The sequence below is a fragment of the Crocuta crocuta genome, unplaced genomic scaffold (genome assembly GCF_008692635.1).
Source record: "Crocuta crocuta isolate KB4526 unplaced genomic scaffold, BGI_CrCroc_1.0 scaffold175, whole genome shotgun sequence".
Lineage (NCBI taxonomy): Eukaryota > Metazoa > Chordata > Mammalia > Carnivora > Hyaenidae > Crocuta > Crocuta crocuta.
This window is the reverse complement of record NW_027530988.1, coordinates 3,205,333-3,228,405: the sequence shown is the minus strand read 5'-3', so window position 1 is coordinate 3,228,405 and position 23,073 is coordinate 3,205,333. Positions and strand designations below refer to the sequence as shown.

At 52.4% G+C, this 23,073-nt stretch overlaps 1 protein-coding gene across 1 annotated transcript in view; it reads right to left on the bottom strand.

The window, feature by feature from the left end:
• Window positions 1-251: 251 nt before the first annotated feature.
• Window positions 252-23,073, bottom strand: part of NYNRIN (NYN domain and retroviral integrase containing) — a 23,179-nt gene continuing 357 nt past the window's right edge. The window contains exons 2-9 of the mRNA XM_077770481.1: window positions 22,764-22,977; window positions 11,318-11,985; window positions 9,651-11,198; window positions 8,541-8,671; window positions 8,303-8,399; window positions 6,543-6,644; window positions 6,235-6,336; window positions 252-4,930 (exon numbers count right to left, since the gene is read on the bottom strand). Coding sequence (XP_077626607.1) covers window positions 2,080-4,930; window positions 6,235-6,336; window positions 6,543-6,644; window positions 8,303-8,399; window positions 8,541-8,671; window positions 9,651-11,198; window positions 11,318-11,985; window positions 22,764-22,961 — 5,697 coding nt within the window. The 5' untranslated portion in view covers window positions 22,962-22,977 and the 3' untranslated portion in view covers window positions 252-2,079. The remainder of the gene's footprint in view (window positions 4,931-6,234; window positions 6,337-6,542; window positions 6,645-8,302; window positions 8,400-8,540; window positions 8,672-9,650; window positions 11,199-11,317; window positions 11,986-22,763; window positions 22,978-23,073) is intronic.

The window sequence follows — 23,073 nt, the reverse complement described above, 5'->3', positions numbered from 1 at the left end:
TGGGATCCCGTAGCCAGGGCTCCCCTCCCAGCTCTACCACAAACCAGCCGTGGGGCCTTATGTATAGAAGGGTGCTGGTGTCCTCATCTATAAAGTGAATGAGACCATGCATCAGATAAGCTTGAACAGGTACTACTCAGGCCTTCAAATCTTCAAGTCAGCCTGGGAAACGTGCAGCAGCCGCACCCCACAACTGCCCCCCCCTCCCCACCCATAATTGAGCCTGCAGCTGAAAAGAACTGGACATTGGCTCCATTTGGATCCATTTATTGACAAATCGAATGAAAAAAAAATCATATAAAAGGATATAAGACCATAAATGTGGTTAACAGTTGGGGTGGGTGGAGGAGGGCAGTTGGGATGTGGGTACAGCACTGGGAGGGAGGAAGCTGGACATACCATTAGAGGGAGGCGGAGAGAAGGGGGGGAGAAAAGGGGAAGGAGGAGGAAAGAAGGTGTCTGCTGACAATCCCACAGTTCACCTTTCAGGTTCTCGGCTGTCACTCAGTCATTCTCTCCTGGATAGAATTAACAGCTGGAGATGGTTTAAGGGCAAGATTGAAGCAGTTTGTCTACAAGAACTGGGAGATGGGGATTGGGATAGGATTCTGAGGGATCCTCTCCCTTAAACCTGTCACCAGAAACCTGTTTAGGGTGAACTGAGAGTTAATCTTCGTCCCAACTCAGCCACCAAGGACCAGCTATGTGACTTTGGGCACGTCACTTCCCCTCTGGGCCTCTTTCCTTGGCTGTAAAACAAGCAAACTGGTGTCGATGGTGGGTTCCACTCTGGTTTTAGCAATGCCAAGTGCTTTGGCAACCTGAGCTGGGCCAGGAGTCTGGTTCAGCTTTGGAAAAATAAAACTACTTCAAGGCCCTGCCAGAGTGACACAGTGCTGGCCTTCACCTGGAAACTACAGTCCACAGAAACAGCAGCCACTCTGAGGGTTAGCGTTAAATGCACACACCTATGAGAAATTCACTGTCCCTATAAGATGATCTTTGCAGAAAGTGGCTGTGAGAAAGCTGGGTTTTGCTCTACAAAGAAGGCAGGTGCAGGAGATACGGGACGATCCAACCAAAGCAATCACACACTGTGCAGGGTCTGGGGATACAGGGTACAGTAGACGTGGGAGGAGAGGGCTGTGGCTTTGGGGCGGAGTTGGAAAGCAGAGCCGTGCCAGCACCTCCCCATGTGCCAGACTGCTCATTTCAGACGCCCTGCCCCCTTGAAACAGAGGCCTGGGCCCCTTGGTCTAGTTGAAGTAGCTTGTCAGGTAGAGATGCCACACTCGGCATCGAGATCCTTGATTCCTGTATGGTTGATGCCATTGAAGAGGGGGTGGGTTGTCTTCATTGGCTGGAGCCGACTGAGGTAGGCTGTCTCCCCTTGCCCTTCCCCTGCTGACAAGCGGGATGCTCTATATGGCCGTCCATACTCCTACCCCAGCTCTGAGCCGTGGGCCCAGAACTGCCAGCCCCTCCTCGGCAGCTGGGCGGGCCGAGACTGGCCAGAGGAAGGTGGCCGTGAGACTGGGAATGGGTTGCCTCTCCACAGCCCTCACGGATTTGGATCAGCTGTGACAGCTTGACGGGAAGAGGATCCCCAAATGAACAGTTCAGGAGAAGAGTCCATATTCGAGATTTCTGTTTGATAGGGGAATGTGGTTCTGATTTTGAGGCCCAGACCAACACCTTTTGACGTTTGGACAGGCAGGAGTAAAATTCTGGGGGACACGTATGCCTGTACACGTGTGACAGGACGATGGGGATATCCGGGGGAAAAACAATGAGCCTGGCCTACCTTCATAAGAGGACTTTCTGCCCCTGGGGTAAAACTGCCAGAAGCCCATATCTCACAGCCTTTGACAGACTCTCCCAATATCCCAAACTGGGGATGTTTCCACAGGGATGCTGATCCCCAGTTCAAGGCAATTCAGCAAAGCTTTGTGAATTAACTTCTCCACGAAAGGCACAACCGAGGCCCCCCAGGGGGCTACGAGACCACTTCTTGGGGCTGGGGGAGGCCTAGCAGCAAAAGCCCAGGACCTTGGAGTGGGGCCTCTTCCAGTGCCCCAGTCATTGCTCCAAGACCTTGAAGGACAGGGGTGTGCCACTCTTGGCAAAGGCCTTCATCAGACTGCTGGGGTAGATGCACCCAAGCTTCTCTGGAGTCGGGAAGCCCCAGACCCTGTAGAGAGACAAGCTCAGCCGGTCCCCGATATAGAAGGGGCCCACCCATTTGGCACTGCTGCCATTCCTAGGAAGTGACAGCAAGAGGACCTGGTCGCCCACATTCCATTCCTTCTCCTGACTCTCCCGCTTGAAACGCCTATTCTCCGCCTTTTCACTAGCCTTGTCGGCCACCCGCCAGTGTAGCTCCAGCAGCTCCCCAATGAGCTGCAGCAAGAAGACATCCATCTTGAGCCCTTCGATATTGGCACTGCTCATCTCCCACCACAGGGGCTCGCTCAGCCTCACCTCGTCCCCCGTCAGGATCTGGACGGGTGTGGCCTGGGTGGAGGAGGCCCTGAAGGCCAGGTGCAGCAAGGGCAGAGAGGTGGCCCACTTCTTGCCGTGCAGGAAGATGAACTCCTTGAGGGCCCTCTTGAATTCCCAGTAGGCGTCTGAGCTGGTCAGGCAGGGGAACTGGAGGTCCCTGCTCAGGGAGGCTGCCTGGGCTCCCAGGGCCAGCCCACAGCTCACCAGGACATGCCGAGCAAACTGGGGACCCTGGGCAGCCTCCAGCCTCACGGGAACGCCCCACCTGGCAAACACGTGCTGAAGCAGCACCTGGGCCACTGCTGTGTGCGTGTAGGGCTTCAGCGGAAACGCCTCCACCCATCTGGTGTTGGGGTCGGCCACAATCAGCACGTGCTTGTGACCCTCCTCGCTTATGGTGACCGGGCCCACCACCTCAATCTGCAGGTTGGACCAGGGAGCGGTGGACCTGAGGGGCCACACGGACTCAATCACCTTCAACTCGCTGCCTATGAGATTCCGGGGGATGCAAAACAGGCAGCTCCGGCAGTAGTCCCTCACATGCTCCTGCATCCCGGGCCACCACCCCAGCAGACGCAACTTCTTGTAGGTCTCCTCGGGCCTCTGGTGGGCGCCCAGGGGAAGGTCATGCACAGAGAAAATCAGGTCCCTCCGGAGCTGCCTCGGGACTACCCAGACCTTGGGCCTCTTATCCCCCTTGAACATAAGCAGGCCGCTCTCCTTGTCAAGGCTGAGTGAGTTAAAGACGGAACTGAAGGGAGAGGAGCTAGACAATTTCTGCCCAGCCTGCAGCTTGGCCACGATATCGGCTAGAGTGCTGTCGCTCAGCTGTAACGCCAGCAAGTCGGGCCTCTTGCCCATGGTGTGGGGTGACACTACGGGGGTCGGCACATCCTTTGGCAAGTTCCACCACTCCCCGCCCCCCTGTGCACCCTGCTTGGCCAGGGTGTCCACTGTCACAGCAAACAGGGAGCCCCGGTAGGAGGTTCGGTAGATGAACGGAAGGGACGAGAGGCCAGAGGTGAGCGAGATGATGTAGGAGAGCAGGCTTGGGTGAGGTAGCGGGGCCCCGTCCGAGGAGAGGAAGCCTCGAGCCCTCCACAGGGGCAGGAGCTCCCAGAGGAGGCTGAAGATCCAGTTGCAATGCGTGAGGAAAACCACGGGGAGGTGGGACTGGCCGAAGCGCTCCAGGCCACAGGCCACGGCCGCCAGGTGCGCATAGGTTGGTGTGTAAGGGGAGCAAGAGAAGGAAAGGGAGACAGGGGCGCTGGTGGGAGACAGGACATAGAGACCAAAGCCAGCACACCACTCGTCCTCGCGGTAAAAGCAATAGCCCGACATGTGGATGCAGACAAAAGTGGACAGGTCGGAAAAAGGAGGCAGAACCTGGAAAAAGCGAGGCATCGAGGACGCGGGTGTCAGCAGCCGGTTTTCTCCCAGCAGGCCCTGGAGAAGGGTCAGTTCCAGGGCCCTCTTGCCTTTGTCCTGTACCAAGAGGGACCATCGGATCAACCATGCTTTGGAAACCCTGCGGCCCTCCGGCGCCTCAGGGTCCACGGTGGCCCGGGAGGCGTAGGAAAGGTCCAGGACCACCGGGGTGTCTCCAATGCAGCGGGAAAAATGTTTGAGGGCCCAGGCCACCGCGTAGGGGCTGTCGCCCCCTGACTGGGGGCCCTCGCTCTCCTCATCGGGAAGGAGGGGTTTCGAGGTATAGGCTACAGGGTGCTTCCTCCCTGAGTGCTCCTGATAGACAACGGCTGTTAGGGCCACTTGGCTCACTGTCACCTCCAGGCGGAAGGGCAGCTGAGTGTTGGGGGCTGTCAGGCAGAGGGCAGACACCAGGGCTCGCTTCAGAGCCAGGAAGGCCTTCTCATGCTCCCAGTCCCACTGCCAGTCCGGCTTCTGCTTGAGGAGGTTGTGCAGGGGGCCCATGAGAGCTTCATAGTCAGGGATGACATCCCGGTGGGAGTCCATGAACCCCACGAAGAAGGAGAGTGCAGTGAAGTTGCTGGGGATGGTCAGCTGGGCCAGGTGGGCAAGAACCTGTTGGCAGGGAGCCTTCTCGTCCCAGGGGATGCCCAGGTAGGGAGATGCTGGCGCCGGCAGGAGATCGATGTCGAGGGCACCGTCGGGAGGGTCGTGGAGGCTGAGGCACCGGAGGATTTCCTCTGAAAGGGAAGGGCACTCGGCCCTGAACACTGACGCCAGTGAGGAGTCCAGGGCATCTTCTTCAGGCGGCTCCTGCGTTCCCTGCCCCTCCCTCTGCTCATCATCCTGCCTCTCCTCCTCCTCCTCCCGGACCTCTTCCATATTCTGCAGACCCTCCAGAGGTGTAGGGCCAGCACCATCACTCGGCTCAGAGGCACTGGCCGAGCTGGGAGGAAGCGTCTTCCACACCTTCAGGAAGTTGCCGATGTCGGTGTCTAGCCTACACCGGAAAGCAGAGTGAGGGGGCTCAGGGGCCTGATGGAGGAGGGAGGGGCACCCGAGGGGAAAACCACATTTGCGGAACCTCACCCCATTGCTCGGTGCCCCTGAGGCTGGGCCAAGCGCCAGGGCCTCCCCCACGACCCTGCCCACAAGTACCTCCTCTCCCTCCAGCACGTGCCAGTCCTCCGTACTGGAGATTCATCAGTACTTGAAGCCTCGTCCAATCAAAACCCCGTTGACCAAGTGACATTTTCAACTAGTTCTAAGCCAATGATTTGGTAAGTGTGAGATGCCTGGCACTTCCAACCTGCCTCTAGGATGGCAAGCCAGGAGGAGGTCAAGAGGGAAGGAGACCTGACAAGGGACTTGAGAAGGAACACAGCAGACAAACCTCCCCCACGGCACGTTTTCTCGAACCAGGGAAATAAGACTGAGGGACCCGGCCCAGGAAGCAATGCCCTGTCCAGGAGGTCCTGACCACCATCCCCTGCTGGGAACTAGGAGGAGGTGGGCAGTAAGGTAGCTCAGGGAGAGCGCATGCCAGAGCATCTGAGTTACTGCAGCCCTGGTCCACGATATGTATATGTCTAACTCAGGTTGTGAGAATCCAAGGAGACAATAAATACAGATAAAATTCAGCAGTATGTACTCTAGCACAGCTCGTCTTGTCCACAAGGAAGCGAGAGTGAGGCTGTCTGCTGTAACACTGCTGCCAATAGCATAATACGGAAAATGTCAAATGGCCCTCAATAAGAGATTCGAGAAATCCGTTGGGTACTTCTAGAATGGAATACCACACAGCCATTGAAGTGAGCCAAATGAATTAACATGGCATATATCTGCGGGGAAAAACTATAAAATGTTGAGTACAAATGCCAACTGTGGAAAGATGCACACGTGTAAAACTGCAAAACCATACTGTAAGTGGCTTACGGATGCACTGATATGTGGTAGAAGTTGGGGCGCCTGGGTAGCTCAGTCAGTTGAGCGTCTGACTCTTGGATTCGGCTCAGGTCATGATCTCACGGTTCATGGGATCCAGCCCCACATCAGGCTCTGTGCAGAGCCTGCTTAAAATTCCCTCTCTCCCTCTAGCTCTCCCTCCCCTACTCATGAGCATTCTCTCTCTCTCTCTCAAAAATAAATAAACATTTTTAAAAAATATGTTGTAAAAGCGTATATCTTAAAAATCGAATCACTCTGCTCATTGTTAAGCACTAGACAAATGTTGGCTAGCACTGAAAACAAGTTTCCGGTCATTCCCAAGAGGAACTGGGAGGTGGTGGAGGCCTGGCCCATTACCTGTTTGGCTTCTTCAGAAATTCATCCAGGGTGGGGCCATCACGGCCCAGGGGGTCATCCGGCACCATGAAGAGATTCCCCGCAAAGGTGAAGGGCAGTAGGCTGGACCCGGGAGAGAGGAGACATGGTCATAGAGGAGCCCTTGATTCATACGGTCTATTTACTGCCCCCTGGGTGTCTGAACAGGCATTGAGACCCACATCTGGTGAGCACAGCCCTAAGCCCCTCTCTCAGACCCAGCACCCCCTGCCAGGGGCTGCCTCACATCCACAGGGAAGGATCGGCTCAAGTCCCTGGGATCACCTCACCGATCTTTGACCATCAGTTTCTTGGAATTATTCATCAGGATGTGGAGCTGTTCGTTGGTGACAATGATGCCGTCTGTCTCCTCTGCCAGCTTTACCATGAACCTGCAGGGAGAGGGGGTGCTGCTAGCCACCCAGAAACCCTCACTTCCCAGGTCTTTGGGGAAAGTGAACTTGCAGTTTCACGTTGAGATATGTTGAACAAAAATGCTGCCGTTGGTGGTCGGGGAGCCAGGGCTCAGGAGCCCATCCCCTCGTCCGTCTGTGCAGCCATCCGGGATCACCACTAGCCCCTGGGAGGGTGAACGCGGGGGCACACCCCCAGCTGTGGATACAAACGTACACGCCTGTCTAACACACAGGTTTCACATACACATGCACAGACACGCACACTGAAACCTGCACACTTGCCCACATTCACACATGCATGTTTACTAGTTCAGTTTCCACATCTGTGAAATGGACATAAAATACCTACCCTGTGTTGCTGTAAGGGTTAAACTGAATGAGACAAACAGTACGTTGAAGTGCCTACCTCGGTGCCTGCCACACAGCATGCACACAAATATCCCATTACTATTCTTTACCAAGGCACAACATTCCCATACATGCCAAGATGTACGTACATACATCTATAGGTACTTATACACACTACTTACATACACCTGTATGTATGCGTGTATGTGTATACATATAAAACATACATAAAATCACATACCTGAGTAAACAAATCCATTTTTCCAAGGATCACCTCTCCTTGAAAGAGGGCTGTGACCAGGAAAGAAAGCAAAGGCCACCTACTTCTCGGCATTCCCCGAAGGTTGCCAGGCTGGCGGCCCCAAGCATGCTATTCCGCAAGTGCCCAGCAGGGGACCTTGGCAGAAACGTCATCTTCCCTCAAACCCAGACCCAAATTAGAGGCCCGTAAAGACCTTACCAGGGGACCATGCTCTGGAAGGAGGGATGCCTGAGCTGCCATGCCCGGCCGTTCCCAAGCTGAATGGATGCCAGGTCTTGAGAAGAGTGAGGAGGAACAGAACTTCTCCCTGGCCAGCATAGGAGGTGCCTAAGTGCAGCCAAGACCTGGCATGGACTCCAGCCTGGGACCAGTGACTAGGGCAGGGCCTTCCCTGTCCCACCAGAGGCAGCATCATAGGCTCCCCCTGTACATACCGGTCCTGCAGCCATGCTGGGGACTGGGTGCTTGGGACTGACAAGTAGGGAAGCAGGGAGGCACTGGCGCTTTAGCGAGGAGACAAGGCCAGTCTAACTCCATTTCCAGAGCCCTCCCAGGGCTCCAACCACATACAGCCACACACATACCTCCTCTCAGTGCCAGGGCTGGGGGGGAGGAAAAAACGGAAGCAGTTCCTGGAGACATGAACTTTAGCCCAAACTGAGGCCCCAAATCAGTCACTTGGGCAAGCAGCTCCCTGGAAGCACCAGGAGTCACCTGGGCTGGTCCTATCCAAAGTAGCGGGTCTCAGCCCATAGGTCAGAAAGCCTGTTGACTGAGGGAATGGAGCTGGAGAGTCCCGAAGTCAGGAATCCCCCTTGGCCTTGGGTAGGGCTGATCCTGGAGCCCTCTCCTCACTGTGTCCCTCCCTCTGCCTACAGAGGTCCTGTGCAGCGAACCATCCTCTATGACATGACCCTCTGACACGTTGGCCTCCATCTCCCCAGAGCAGGTGAGGCTGGACTCCACCTGACACACCAGCCCAGCCCCTGGAACCCTCCAGAAAGAAGGCCTGGGACTGGCACACCTATAGTCGTAGGTGGTGATCTTCTTGCCATTCTCGAGCTGGGAGGGGGTGATTGAAAGCATCTTGAGGGAGTGCAGCTTCGTCAGGAAGTGGCTCTCTGGAGGCAAAAGACAGAAGACAGTGATGCTCAGAGGAAGGGCTAAGGGGAAGAGGCCATGGTAGGGCAGAGAGGCAGGGAAAAGAAAAGCTTGGTGGCACTGCAGGGGCCAGGGTCAGAGACGGGCAGTGTACAGCTCACCTCTCACCCTCCGGTTCTTCTTCAGCTGCCAGGTGGGTACAAACACAGTGACCTCTCGGTGTCCCCGGTTCCAGAAATACTGCACGGCCATGGCAATGCCTCGGCAGGAGAAGAAGTGCTGGAGGCCATGCCTGTGGGGGAGGTGGGAAGTGAGGCAGCAGCTTCTCCTGAAGAAGGGCCCTGCCTCTCTGCCGCTCCCTCGGAGCCGGCCAGGGCAGCACAGCAGACCATGCGCCTGCGTCAGCAACCGGCAGTGCCCTTCTCCCCTTCCTCCTTCATCAAACATTCTGTGAGCACCTCCTGGGCTCACTCCCCTACTCTGTGTGTGCGTGTGTGCACCTGTGGTGGTGGCGGAGCTCTGTGCGTGTGATCACCTGTGTGCACGTGTGTGTGAATGCGTGTGTGCATGTGTGTGTGCAGGAACCCCCGGGGCAAAAGGAAAAAGAAGGCAACATCTACACCCAAAGAACTTAAGTCAGGGCTGAAAGCAAACAAACATTCATTCCACGCACAGTGGGCTGGGAGTGTGCTCGGCACAGATAACTACTGTCCTGTGTGGGCAAATCCAGTGGTCTCGCACACATCTACGCTAGCACGTACAGTGACAGCAGGACAGTCTCTAAGGAGTGATTGGGACAGCCAGGAAAAGCCACATAAAGGACACCTGGGCTGGGCCTTAAGCTTCGGGCTAAACACTGACAGCTGGCCTGGGGTTGACAGACGCCATGCTACGTGAGACAGGTGGGCTGCGGCGGAAAGAGCATGGGCCTTGGCAGTGGATAGATCTGAACCCACCCAAAGGCCAGCCAGGCCCCTAAGAGGCTCTGGAATCTTGGGCCAATGCCTTACCTCTGTGAGCCTGTTTCTGCTTCGATCAAAGAAGGAGAAAGAAAACCTCTCTTTGCAGGACCATCTTCACGGCGCCGTGCACACCACTAGCGTGCCACAGTCTCCCACCATTGCCACTTCCCTCCCACCGTTTCACCATCTGAACCCATGTCACCCACATACAGAGGTCAAGAGGGGATGCCCACGCTCTGTCCTCACCCAGGGATGCACCGCTCCAGCTCCCCAGCCTTCCCAGCCCACGCCACGCCTGTGGCTACTCACACCATGGCCACACTGCTGCCATCAATGACCACTCGCCGTAATCCCTGGTTCCCGGGTTCCCCCGACAGGTTCAGCTCAAAGGGTGTATTCAGGGCCTCGTGGTACCTCTGGAAGCTGGTCACTGTGTTGTTTGCCTGTGGGTGACGAGGCGGCTGCCTCGGGGCGCCCTCCCAAGCCCCTAGGAGCCCCTCCATCTGCGGTTGGTGCTGACTACCAGAAGCCAAGGTGCTGCCGGACTGAGGACCCTGCCTTCTGGACTCCCCCTGGCCCTTGCCCCTTGATGAAGGCTGGACCTCGCTCAGGAGTTTGGCTGCATCCAGGCTCGGCCCTGGATCTGTGGGTGTCTTCTGAGCAGCAGGTGTTTTGGGGGCTCTGGAGGCTTTGGAAGCTGCAGGTGCTTTGGGGGCCGCAGATCCTTTGGGGGCCGTAGACCCTGTTTTAGCTGCAGGCCCAGTTTGAGCTTTGGGTGCTTTTGCTGCAAGTGACGTTTTTGTTGCAGGCATTTTCTGAGCTGTGGCAGTTTTGGGAGTTGCAGGTACCATTTGAGCTGCTGATGCCGGTTGACCCACGGCTGCCTTCTGAGCTGCAGGCCCCCCTTGAGCTGCTGTCTTTGTCGGAACCGAAGGCACTTTGAGAGCTGCAGGTTCTGTGGGGACTGCCAGCATCACCTCCGCTGTAGGCACTTTGGGGACTGCAGGCAGCCCCTGATCTGTGGGTGGGGTTTGAGCTGTGGGCACTGCTGCAGCCTCGGGCACTTTGAGAGTTTCAGGCACTGTTTGAGCATCGGGTGTTGACTGAGCCGTCAGCCCCTCGTGAGCCATGGACCCCCCCTGAGCAGTAGGCACACCTTGCCCTGTTGGCGGCGCAGAAGGGCCCTCTTCTGGCCCCTTACAGTCCCACTGCACGCTTCCTTGATCCTCTGGCTTGCTTCCAGCTTGCAGTTGGGGCATAGAGGTCAAGGGGGGCCCTATCTGTGGAAGTCCTGGGCTAGTATTGTCCTTTACACCTGAGCCCCCTGAGACCACCAATAAACTCATGACTTTTTGGGGGGTCTCTGGCCTCGGGCAATTCTGTAGGGTTGCATCTCCTCCTGGTCCCCCATCTGGCCTGCAATCTGGGCTTTCCATGCTGGGCAAAGGAACCAGCTCCTTCTGTTTCCACTCTAGATTTAAGGGCAAAGGATTCTGCCCAGGTAGCTTGAACTGAATGGGGCCCAGGGGCCTCTGCCAGAAGGGAAAACTGAAGCACGCCTGGGACAGGAGCCAGGCCAGGTGGAGAGAGTGCAGTTCATTGATCCTCCAGAAGGTTGCGGCGATAGCCCCTGGCCACAAGGGCCCAAACGCTGGCGCTGGGGTCCAGGCCTTCCACGGCGGGCACACGCTCAGAGCTGACACAGGAGGCTGGAAGGGGCGCTTATCTTCCACTCTCTGGACCTGCCTCTGCGGGGACAGGGCTTGTGTGTGGTTTGCAGAGTCCTGACTGCCGGTGGCTCGCACCGGCCCCTCCTCTCGAGCACTGTCTGTACTACCTTGGCTGTTGGCATCGACCCTGGAGGGAATCCAAGTTTGTTGGAAAGGTGGTTAGGCAGGGTAAATCCCAAACCACTTCCCTGGGGTGGGGGAACAGGGATAGGGTCAGAAAAACCAAACTGATCCTTCAGAACTTACCGTACCAGCTGGCTGGTTGCTTCCCGCTGTGTGCTGTGGCCTGGGGTGCCCGAGACCAGGGCCCTGGTGGCTCCCAGGCTGGTTAATCTCTTTGAATGTTCTGGGCTCTTGTTCTGGAGACTCCCCACATCCAGGAAGGGCCCAGGCCCGTCTCCTACAGACACCATGGCCGGGCCTTCCTTCTGCTGGTGGGGAGGGCAGATCAGCACCTCCGGGTCAGAGCGGGACTCAGAGGTGCCGATGCGGCCGAGCCACTCGATGATGTCCTCCTTGCCCGCAGCGTCCCGCACCAGGCTCAGCAGCAGCTCTTGGACCGCTGGGGGCAGCTGCAGCAGATCCCCTGCATACTGGTCACCACGGATCCAGACCAGGGCCCCAAAGGCCCTGGTCACCTCAGCCTCCCAGATTCCCCGGGGGGTGAGCAGAGCGGCAGGGCCCCAGCGCAGCCGCCCCACCAGCTCCTCCAGCCAGTTCTGGGTCATGATGAAAGACTCAGTCAGTCCCCCCACCATCAGGGAGCCGGGGGGGCCAGGCACCAGGTAAGCCAGGGTGCTCCAGCAGAGGCAGTCGAGGAAAAGGCCCTGGGCCCCAAGGAAGGCGCAATGCAGGGCCTGCGGGTAGCGAACTTCCTTCCACAGCTCCGGGCTACACAGGCCCTTCAGGTACTCCTGAAGTCACAGTGGGGAGAGCACAAAGGAAGTCATCCCTTTATGGGCCTGTCAGCTGGCTTGCACCCCACCCCCAGAGCCAGGCGCTCTCTCCGGGGCCTGCCTCCTCACACACGGATTTCTTTCCAGGGAGCTCTCTGACTGAATGAGGGAGGCCTGGGGGAGAAAGGGGAAGCACTGAGGCTTGGAGTCGAGGGAACTGGTTCTGGTTGCAAGTGGACTGCAACAGGTTAGGTTAACTGTGGGGAATTTACCTTCTTCTCGGCCTCTGTCTTTTCCCCTGTAAGATGGCAGGGTGAATGACAGTGACATACCCCTAAGGTCCAGTCCTACTCTGGCATTCTAGAACTGTGACATAGCTAGGGGAGGGGAATTGCACACTACTGAGAATCCTCTGCATGCCGGGAACTTACGTGACCTGGGGCAAGTTATTTACCCTTCCGTGTGCCTGGAGTCCTCATCTGTAAAACGGGGATAACAGTTTCCCTCCTCATCAGGCTATTATGAAGCGTCATTGAGTTAATAGGAAGGAAGTGCTTAGCCTGGCACGTCTGCCCCAGCCTATTCCCATTTTGCTTGCCCAAGGGCACACAGCTAGAGGGTGATGGGCCAGGACCACAGCCCACATGTGTCTGACTCTGAAACCGGAGCTCCTTCTACCTCCTCAGACTGCAAAGTGACTACAGGGTAATCCTGTGGGATTCTGGCTTAATCCCCCTCCAGAAGGTCTCTAGCACAACCTATGCCTGTAACCATGGTAACTCTGTTGCCAGGAGGGAACAGAGGAGGAGGTAAGTCACTGGGCCAGCATCCAGGAGGGCCCTATAGACACACACAATGGCTGAACCAGAAGGAAGGCCTCTGGCTCTCTGGGCAGACCAAGTCCGCATGTTTACAGGGCTCAAGCACTCGGTCTTCAGCAGTCACTGGGATGGAAGAGGTTGCGTTTCTCCCCGGTAGGGCTGAGCTGCGCTGGCAGGACCCCATAAGTTCCGAGGGAGCACGCGCACTCCCTCTTAATCAGTCAACCCATGTCGGTTGTATTTGCCCTCACGTCCCTCCTGTCCCTTCACATCCCCGTGTCTCTGAAAGTCGTCCCTCTGCCTGTTGCCCCCTAGCAGTTCCATTAGGGAATCTCCATCTTAGATCACCAGCAGCTGTTCTGAAGACCCCTCCAGCCCATCTCCTCAGTACCCGGCCATCCTGTTCAGGCCTATGTTTACCTTTTCCCCGGGGACCAGGCCATCGACCTCCAGCCCCTTCCCCAAAGGGCCTAAAATACACCACGGCACTTGGGCCCGGGTCTAACCCCTTTTCGATCAGTCCAAAACCTGACAGACATCCCAAGCCAACCCCTCCCAGCAAGAACCTCAGCTGGTCCCACTGTCTGGCGAGGGTGAATCTGACCAGGTGCAGGATAACTATCAGAGACCTTAACAACCCCCCACCCCAGCACCCTATCTTCCGATTACTTGAAAACAATATGTAGAAATGAAGAGAGGTGTGAGGAAGAAGACTGTGGGTGGTTTCTTTGCCTTTGTGCAAAGAGCTTAAAATATTTATTGTTCCATTAACTGCTCAATATTTTTTAACTAACAGGTATATAAAAACTAAAATCATTTTCCAGATAATAAATGTGAACTAATATTTATTGAATACTTACGGTGTGTCAGGCCCTTTAAACACATGATTTAATTTATTCCTATCTCAGCCCGATAAGGAATTTACTATCATCCCCATTTAAATTTTTTTTTAACATTTATTTATTTTTGAGAGACAGAGCACAAGTGGGGGAGGAGGGGAGAGAATGGGACACAGAATCCGAAGGAGGCTCCAGGCTTCAAGCTATCAGCACCAAGCCGGAGGCAGGGTTCAAACTCAAACCATGAGATCATGACCTGAGCCGAAGTTGGGTGCTTAACCGACTGAGTCACCCAGGCACCCCCTATTGTCCCCATTTTAGATGAGCAAGGAAGGGCACATGTCACAGTTTACACAGATTGTAGGCTGGGACACTCAGGCACCCTGACTCCACAGTCTGGGGTCCTAACCACAGTGCTGTCTATACGTTACAGCAAAAAAAGGCAAAGAAGCAACAGGCAATTCCATCCATAAAATACCTGGAGCAATCTTCCTGCTTAAAACCCACCCTGATCTTTTTCCTCCAGAAGGAGAAAAAGGAGAGAAGAGGCAGGAACAAAACAAGCACAAGAAAAGAGTGGTGTATTTGTAAAAATACATTGCCCAGTCGCCACAGATCCTCAGTTAACTTGCAAGTTAAGTAAAAACAGTAACACCAAATAGTTTAATATTGGTCTATACTAGATCAAGGTGTTCTATCATTAACACCTGACTTAGAGTTCTCCCTTTCCCTGAGGCAGTTACCATTCATTGTCCACTTTCCAGAACCACCTCCAAATTACCCTGCAGAATAGTCAAAAGGCTCAGAAAATGGTGGCACCAAGAAACTCTGGAATTGAGAGTGAAGGGGAACATTTAAAAAGGTAGACTGAGGGGCACCCGGGTGGCTCAGTCGGTTAAGTGTCTGACTTTGGCTCAGGTCATTATCTCACGGTTCGTGGGTTCGAGCCCCGCTTTGGGCTCTGTGCTGACAGCTGGCTCAGAGCCTGGAGCCTGTTTCAGATTCTGTGTCTCCTTCTCTTTCCGACCCTCCCCTGGTCACGCTGTCTCTCTCTCTCTCTCTCTCTCTCTGAGAAATAAATAAAACATTTTTTAAAAAGTTAAAAAATAAATAAATAAATAAAAAGGCAGACTGAGGGACGCCTGGCAGGCTCTGTTGGTAGAGCATGCAGCTGTTGATCTCGGGATTGTGAGTCTGAGCCCCATGCTGGGTATAGATTACTTAAAAATAAAATCTTAAAAAATAGTAATAATTAAACTAAAATAAGTTAATAACAAGGCAGACTGAGGTAAAGTTGTTCAAGGAACAGCTCGAGACAGCAGACCCACAAAGGCTGGGAGATTTGTTCTCTTGACAGCGGGAAACAAGGTCCCTGGATGAGAGGTGGGTCACCATACTTGAGGGTGTGAGTACCATACAAAAAACATGAAAGAAAGGAGGAGAGATGAATAATGAAGCCTCCAATGAAAGCTGAATGCCAAGAAACTCATTCTTCCCTTTCAACAATTCAGCAGCCAGACCGTGACCCTCCAGGACAGAGAATAGAGGAATACATTCTGGAAATCTGGCCAGCTGGAGAGCAAAGACCTAAAGATCACCAAACAAGTTTCCTAACAGACAGTGCCCTCAGATCTCTGTACGACCAAGCTCTAAATCAACGAGTGTCAGCCTCAAGCAAGGATTATCATGATAGATGAGGAAAACTTCTATTGTGAAATAAACATACAGAAAACATGCAGGAATGGGTGGGGAATAATTTGAAGGAAGAGAAACTAGGCAGGGAGAAGAAGACTTCAAAAAGTTTACTATTGGGGCGCCTGGGTGGCTCCATCAGTTAAGCCTCCAACTCTTGATCTCAGCTTAGGTCTTGATCTCAAGGTCATCATTTCAAGCCTTGCCTTGAGCTCCATGCTGGGCATGGAGCCTACTTAAAAAAAAAAAAAAAAGTTTACTACCATTGCTGTCTTAGATAACAGAGAACATTGCATACATTAAACAAGAATACGATGCAAGTTTTGAAAAGAGAATTCAGAGAACATAAGTGACTTTTAAAAAAAAAAAACCTTTATTCTTAAGTAATCCCTACACCCAAATGTGGGGCTTGAACCCACAAGGCCAAGAATAAGAGTCACATGCTCCACTGACTGAGCCAGCCAGGCACCCCCAAAAATGACTTTTAGATATTAGAAACATGATGGCAGGGGCGCCTGGGTGGCTCAATCAGTTAGGTGTCCAACTTCAGCTCGGGTAATGATCTAGCGGCTTGTGGGTTTGAGCCCCGCATTGGGCTCTCTGCGGTCATTGCAGAGCCTGCTTTTTGGATCCTCTCTCTCTCTCTCTCTGCCCCTCCCCCACTAGGCTAGTGGGAGTGTGAGCACGTGAGTGCACTCTCTCTCAAAAATAAATAAACATATATATATATAAACATATATATGTGTGATGGCAGAAATGAAAGACCCAAGAAAAAGTTTGGACGATTAACTTCAGGACCTCTCCAGAAAACAGAGCAAAAAGTCAGAATTGGAGAACAGGAGAAAAAATAAGCAAAAGTACACTGGGCCAGAAAGCTTAATGTCTGAATAGGAGTTCCAGAAAGGGAGAACAGAGAAAACACAAGGAGGAAAGTCATCAACAAAACAGTTCCAGAAAATTGTCTAGATCTGAAGAACATGAGTGTCCAGACAGGTGGGCCCCCAGAGTATGGCAATCACAAACAATGGTGGATGAAGACAGACCAACACGGAGGAGGCTCACTGAGAAACCTCAAAACAGTGGGGAAAACAACAAACTTCCAGAGAGAAAATATTTCACACATAAAGGACCTGGATCTAAAGAGCTTCAGAAGTCCCAAAGCAAGAAATCAATGGCATAATGCCCCCACATTCCTGAAGGAAAATAATTTCACATTTATTTATTTTTTTAAATTTTTTTTGAGAGAGACAGAGAGAGGGTGCAAGTGAGTAAGGGGGCAGACAGAGAGAGAGAGAGAAGCAGGGCTCATGTTCACCCAATGCAAAGCTTGTGCGCACCCAAAACGGGGCCCAAGTTTACCAATAATTTTTCATTTATAATTCAATACGACCAATCAAGCAACCTTCAGCTATGCAATGTAGATATGCAAATATGCATATCATTTTACCTCCTATAAAACCTTCCCCAGGAAGCTGCTGGAGACCATTATCCAGCGAATCAACAAAGGAAACCAAGACAGGAAATTCGATAGAGGAAAAAAGCAAAGACAATCTCCAGGATGACAGTGAAGAGAAATCTCAGAATGTATTTATCATTCAGCAAATCATCATGGAGCACCTGCTATTGGCTAGGCACTGTTTCAGGGCCACGAGCATCATCAGACATGGGGGAGAGTTCAGACAGGAGGGTAGGACTCAAGAGACAAGTATGTTACTGGCATACTCTTCAGCACTGCACCATCTTTTTTTTCCTTTTTTCTTTTTCTTTTTTTAAGTAGGCTCCACACCCAGCATGGAGCCCAACGTGGGACTTGAACTCACAACCCTCAGATCAAGACCTGAGCTGAGATCAAGAGTTGGAAACTCAACTAAGCCACCCAGGTGCCCTAAGCAATGTACCATCTTTCTGACTTGACGACGCTACTAATTGATGGACGTGTTCCACCAACCCAAGAAAGAGAAAGACATTTGGTCCAGGAAATAAGGCATTTAACAAAGAAAAAAGGCAAAGGGATGCCAAGAATGACAGCAAACCTAAGTTTAGGATGGCAACTGTGCAGTCCTGACTAGACAGAAAGAAGGATGTCTCCAGGAAAAAATCTAGAACTGCAAGGACACCCTGAACCCACAGACTGACCTTCTAGAAAATTGTAGTGAGAGGATACTGAAGTTGTTAGAATTGGCTATAGGTACTAAGGAAAACAAGTAAATTATAAAATAAGGAGTTCTTAACCTCACTGAACTAAAAAGTTAAGAAAACATAAGCAGGGTACATGGCAGTGCTCAAATATGCATGATGCACACACAGACCATAATAATGCAAACAGTAAATACAAGTTTGAGAAAAAAAATTGAAATATAACTCTACTGGGAATAAAAGAAGATGGTGATATAAGGGACTAAATCCTCACCTACAATAATAGTGTATAAAACAGTATCTTAAAACTGGGGCACCTGGCTGGCTCAGTCAGAAGAACATGTGACTCTTGATCTCAGGGTTATGAGTTCAAGCCCCACACTGGGTGTAGAGATTATTTTAAAACAAAATCTTAACACTGAGCCTGGAGCCTGCTTAAGCTTCCCTCCCTCTCTCCCATTAATCCTCTCCCTCACTCGAATTCTCGGTCTCTCTAAAAATAAAAAATAAAGGGCTCCTGGGTGGCTCAGTCTATTAAGGATCCAACTCTTGATTTTGGTTCGAGTCATGATCTCACAGAGTTGGGCTCTGCGCTGACCATGCAGAGCTTGTTTGGGATTCACTTTCTCCCTCGCTCTCTCTCTTTCTCCTTCTCTCTCTCTCAAAAATAAATAAATAAACATTTAAAATAATAATAACAAAACTAAAACTTAAACATAAATAAATAATAAATAAAATATTTTTTAAGAGAGGGGCGCCTGGGTGGCTTNCTCTCTCTCCTAGAAATAAATAAATAAATAAAAATATTTTTTAAAAGATATCTAAGGGGCGCCTGGGTGGCTCAGTCGGTTAAGCGTCCGACTTCAGCTCAGGTCATGATCTCGCGGTTGGTGGGTTCGAGCCCCACATTGGGTTCTGTGCTGGCAACTCAGAGCCTGAAGCCTGTTTCAGATTCTGTGTCTCCCTCTCTCTCTGCTTCTCCCCTGCTCATGTTCTGTCTCTCTCTATCTCAAAAATAAATAAACTATTTTTAAAAAGTAAAATTTAAAAAATTAAGGATATCTACAATTGATTAACCAAAAGGTAACAGTACCTCTATATGTTTTTAGGAATGTGGAGATGAGGAAATGCCAAAGGAAATACTGTCTACAAGGAAGAGCACCGAAGAGGGAGTTGGGAGGGACTAGGTAGAGACTCACAGTGTCCTATTGTGAGCTTTTTTAAAAGTATTGGACCTTTAAATTGTGCATTACTTTGATAAAAGAAAAAAAATTAAGTTTTAAAAAAAGGAGAAGGGGCGCCTGAGTGGCTCAGTCGGTTGAGTGTCGGATTCTTGATTTCAGCTCAGGTCATGATCCCACAGTCACAGAATCAAGCCTCCAGTTGGGCTCTGCACTGGGCGTGGAACCTACTTGCAATTCTCTCTCCGTCTCCCTGCCCCTTCCCCCGCTCTCTCTCTTTCTCAAACACATTTTTAAACAAAAAACTTTATTAAATACAAATTTTAAAAGAAGGATCAGTTGCCCATAACACAATTAGATGGGCCAGGAAGTGTTTAGCAATCAGCCAGTGGAGAAGGTGGCGGGGAGGGGGGATAGATCTGATTGTAGCCTCTGACAGTTTCTGTGGCAGAAATATTCCCACCGTGGTTAATTTCAAATTACCAGGGGGACCCCACTGGCTTCCAAACTTCCTGAAATAGTAACCGTGGGTTAGTAGCAGCCAGCTCCAGCATGCCCCTGGCCACCCACTTCTATGGTACAGCTCAGTGTGGAGCAGAGACAGACCAACTTCCACCTGACAAGCCAGACCAAAAGTCAGCAAATCATGCCCTGTCCCACAGCTCCCTGAACCCGGTCTCTGGATGCCCCTCAACTCCCTCCACCATCTTCAAAAAGGGGAGAAGTAGGGACGCCTAGGTGGCTTAGTCAGCTAAGCATCCAACTTTAGCTCAGGTCATGATATCACGGTTCATGGGTTCAAGCCCCGTGTCGGGCTCTGTGCTCACAGCTCAGAGCCTGGAGCCTGCTTCAGATTCTGTCTCCCTCTCTCTCTGCCCCTCCCCCGCTCACGCCTCTGTCTCTGTCTCTCTCTTTCTCTCAAAAGTAAATAAACATGAAAAAAAATTTTTTTAAAGGAAAAAGTGAAATGTCACCTCTCTTCTCTGTGCTCAACCCTTCCTCACATTGTTATCAAGGACAGAGGGCTGAGCAGGGCTTGTCCCTGGGCAACTCTGTCATTATCAAAACCCTCCTTTCCACTTGATGATTTCACTTCAGAGAGGCAAGACCACTCCAGTGTTTGGTTTTGCTGCCTGGGAAGGTGATTTCCAGCAGTGTCTTCATTATTTCTTTCCTTTTTTAATTTTTATTTATTTATTTTGAGAGAGAGAGAGAGAGAGAGAGAATGCGAGCAGAGGAGAGGCAGAGAAAGAGAAAAGACAGAGACAGAGAATTCCAAGCAGGCTCTGCACTGTCAGCCCAGAGCCTGATGTGGTGCTCGATCTCAAGAACCAAACCACGAGGTCAGTACCTCAGCCGAAATCAGAGTCAAACATTTAACCAACCGAGCCACCCAAGTGCCCCTGTCTTCATTATTTCTTAAACCCAACTACAAGATAGCAATTAAAAGCACTCTTGAAGGGCATCTGGGTGGCTCAGTCGGTTAAGTGTCCGACTTCAGCTCAGATCATGATCTCCCAGTCTGTGGGTTTGAGCCCCGCATCCGGCTCTGTGCTGACGGCTCAGAGCCTGGAACCTACTTCAGATTCTGTGTCTCCCTCTCGCTCTTCTCCTGCTTGTGTTTTCTCTGTCTACCAAAAATAAATAAACATTAAAAATTTTTTTAAATAAATAAACATTAAAAAGTTGTTTTTAATAAATAAATAAAATAAAAGCACTCTTCCGTTCTACAGAGATTTTTCTGGAAAGCCAGTGCATATAATTTAGAAACACACCCAGGCCCTTCTCCAGATGAGCCTGTGTCCTTCACCTTTCCTCCTCTCACAAACCAACGACCCCCCATGCTCAGCCCTTTCCCACCCTTCAGCTTCTGATCTCGCTAGGTCCTCTCTACTAGGTGTCCTGCTTATAGTAGGACATTATCAAAGTGCAGGATTCTATGTCCCTGCATCTGGGAATGGGGTCAGCCTCAGCACCTCCCTATGGAAGCCACAAGACATCCTTGTACTTGAGAAATTGTCACATAACGGATTGCTGGACCTTAGAGAGCATTTAATCATCTTACTGTAATTTAAGCTTTTCACTTTACAAACAAGGTGATCAAGAATCAGAGACAAAAGCACTCACTCAAAGTTATATAATAATAAGTGACATCTATCCCCCAAAGCTCTCCACGTCTGCAAACGTGCTTAAGCATGCATTATTTCAACTGACTCACAAGCCCTCCGTGATGTGGGTGTTATATTATTTTATAGATGAGGAAACAGGCTCAAGAGAGAGTAAATTGTTTGACCCAGGTCACCCAGTTAGAGAGTAGCAAACCCCAATCTCAAACTCTCTCTGCCACACCCCTCTGTCCCAGACATATCTTGGTGACAACAGGTTAAGCCCTGATCTCCTGACTCCTGGGACAAAGCCTTATCCTCCCACCTACCCTGCTCCCCTGCTCCAAACCTCCAACTATCTCTTCTTTCTGGAAATTCTGTGCAATAAGAGAGAGAGTTACCCAGAAGCCCCTTGCCTTGTCTCCATCTTAAACAGAGTCATTCCCCAAAGGAAGACAAAGAGGATTGAGGTGACAGGGTGGGGGAACTGAAGGAGCCACTGGTGACATTAGCAGGGCCTGGGGTGTAAGGGAAGGATCAGTGGCCCAAGGAACCCTGAGGTGGCAGTAGGAGCAAGAGCAGACAGGCCTAGAGAATTCGATCTGGGATTTAAGCAGGGGGCAGGGGAGCTGGGCCCCTCTAAAAATCCAACTCCCATAAAAGGGTGAGTTGTTCTATTTCAAATTTATAAAAAGATTAAGAACCCAAAACACCCCAAAGTCTCCTGTTGTTAACCAACTCTATTCCAGCTACTGAAAAGTCTGAATCTCAAGGGCTCCCGCCCATGCATTCCCTAGGCAGGCACCCCTCCCCCCTCCCCCCACCAGCACCTCTGTCAGAACTGGAAAAACTGCTGACCAAGCAGCCCAATGGAGGGGCTGAGGGAGGAACTTTCCAGACTGCCTGCCTGCCTGCCACTGGCCAGTGTATTCCGGGCTCCCCCACCCATGGCCTTGACCAATTAGGATATTGGTATAGACTCAGCTGGGGAAGGGGTGTGTGTTGGGCAGGGTGCGGGGGTGAGAGATACACAGGAAGCGAATGGCCTGGGGCCCAGGGAAACTGTAGCATTCCCACTAGGAAAAGATAAGGGAATCTGGGGGAAGAGGGAGACCTTGGCCATGACTGGAGGCCAGAGAGAACCTTGTTAAGAGAAGCCAGGGAGTATGCAAGAGAGGTACACTGTGACCTAGCCCATCCAGTGCTCAGCCCCACACAGCAGGCCCTTTCATCTGAAAGCCCACAGCCCTGCTCCAAGATTCCCACCCATCCCCAGGGGCTGCTGCCTTCCAGAACAGCTGTGTGCGCGTGCGCGCGCACACACACACACACACACACACACACACACACACACACACCAGCCCCCGCAAGAGGCTGCCTAGGGCATCAAGAGTGTGGGGCAGGGAGCCCAGAGCCCAGGGTTCTGGTCCCAGCACCTGCCACCCCCTGCTTACCTGACACTGTGTGCTCAGGCAAGCCTCTCACCCTCTCCAATCCCCAATATCTGATTTGTAAAACATCTGCATTGCTCTAGAAGCATCTCTAAGGGCCCCCCCAGTCCAGCACTCTGAGAGGCTCCAAGGGGCAACCCGGGATTTAAGGAGACTTAAAGGAAGACAGAAGGACCTGGGCCTTCCAGTGTCTTGGTGGAGAACAAAGAGGTGCTGCAGAGGCCACAGAAGGACCTTAAGCTGTTCCCCCAGATGTCGGAGCAGGCTGGGGATGCTGGGGTTCCGGCCACCGAAGGCTCATGAGGGAACACATACCACGGAGGGTATCTAGGCGCACTTGAGGGACAGAAGTGACACGCAAAAGAGGGGTGAGGCAGAAAAGAAAAAAGGAACCAGAGGGAAGGAGCCAAGGCTGCAGATCTGGAAAGGCAGGACGTTGGCCCACTACCTGCCCGCCATAGTGCCGTATCCAGGTCGAGGGATCTCTGGGGACCCCTGTCTCCCCCGAGCAGGGGGGAGAGAGAGAGGTCTTGCTGGAAGGGGCGGGTGGGGGTGGGGACAAGTTGTTTACCTTGGCTTTGCTCATGTTCTCCTTGGGCCCCTCCAGCTGCAGCCAGAAGTAGGGGGTATCTGGGCGGCTCTGGAAGGCGTTCAGCTTGACCCTGAAGATGCGCTGCACTTGCAGTCGCTGCCGCTGCACCCGGGGCTTCGATTTGGTCTGCACCATGAACCATTCCTGCGCCGGAGGGTCGCCCCGGGACAGGAGCATGGCTGCCCCGCCGCCCCTGCAAGGAGGGCGCCGACGGTGTCAACCGAGTCCCAGCGCGGGAGGCGCCCCAGCAGGGTGTGGGAGGAGCCCAGGCCACGCCCCCTCCTCCAAG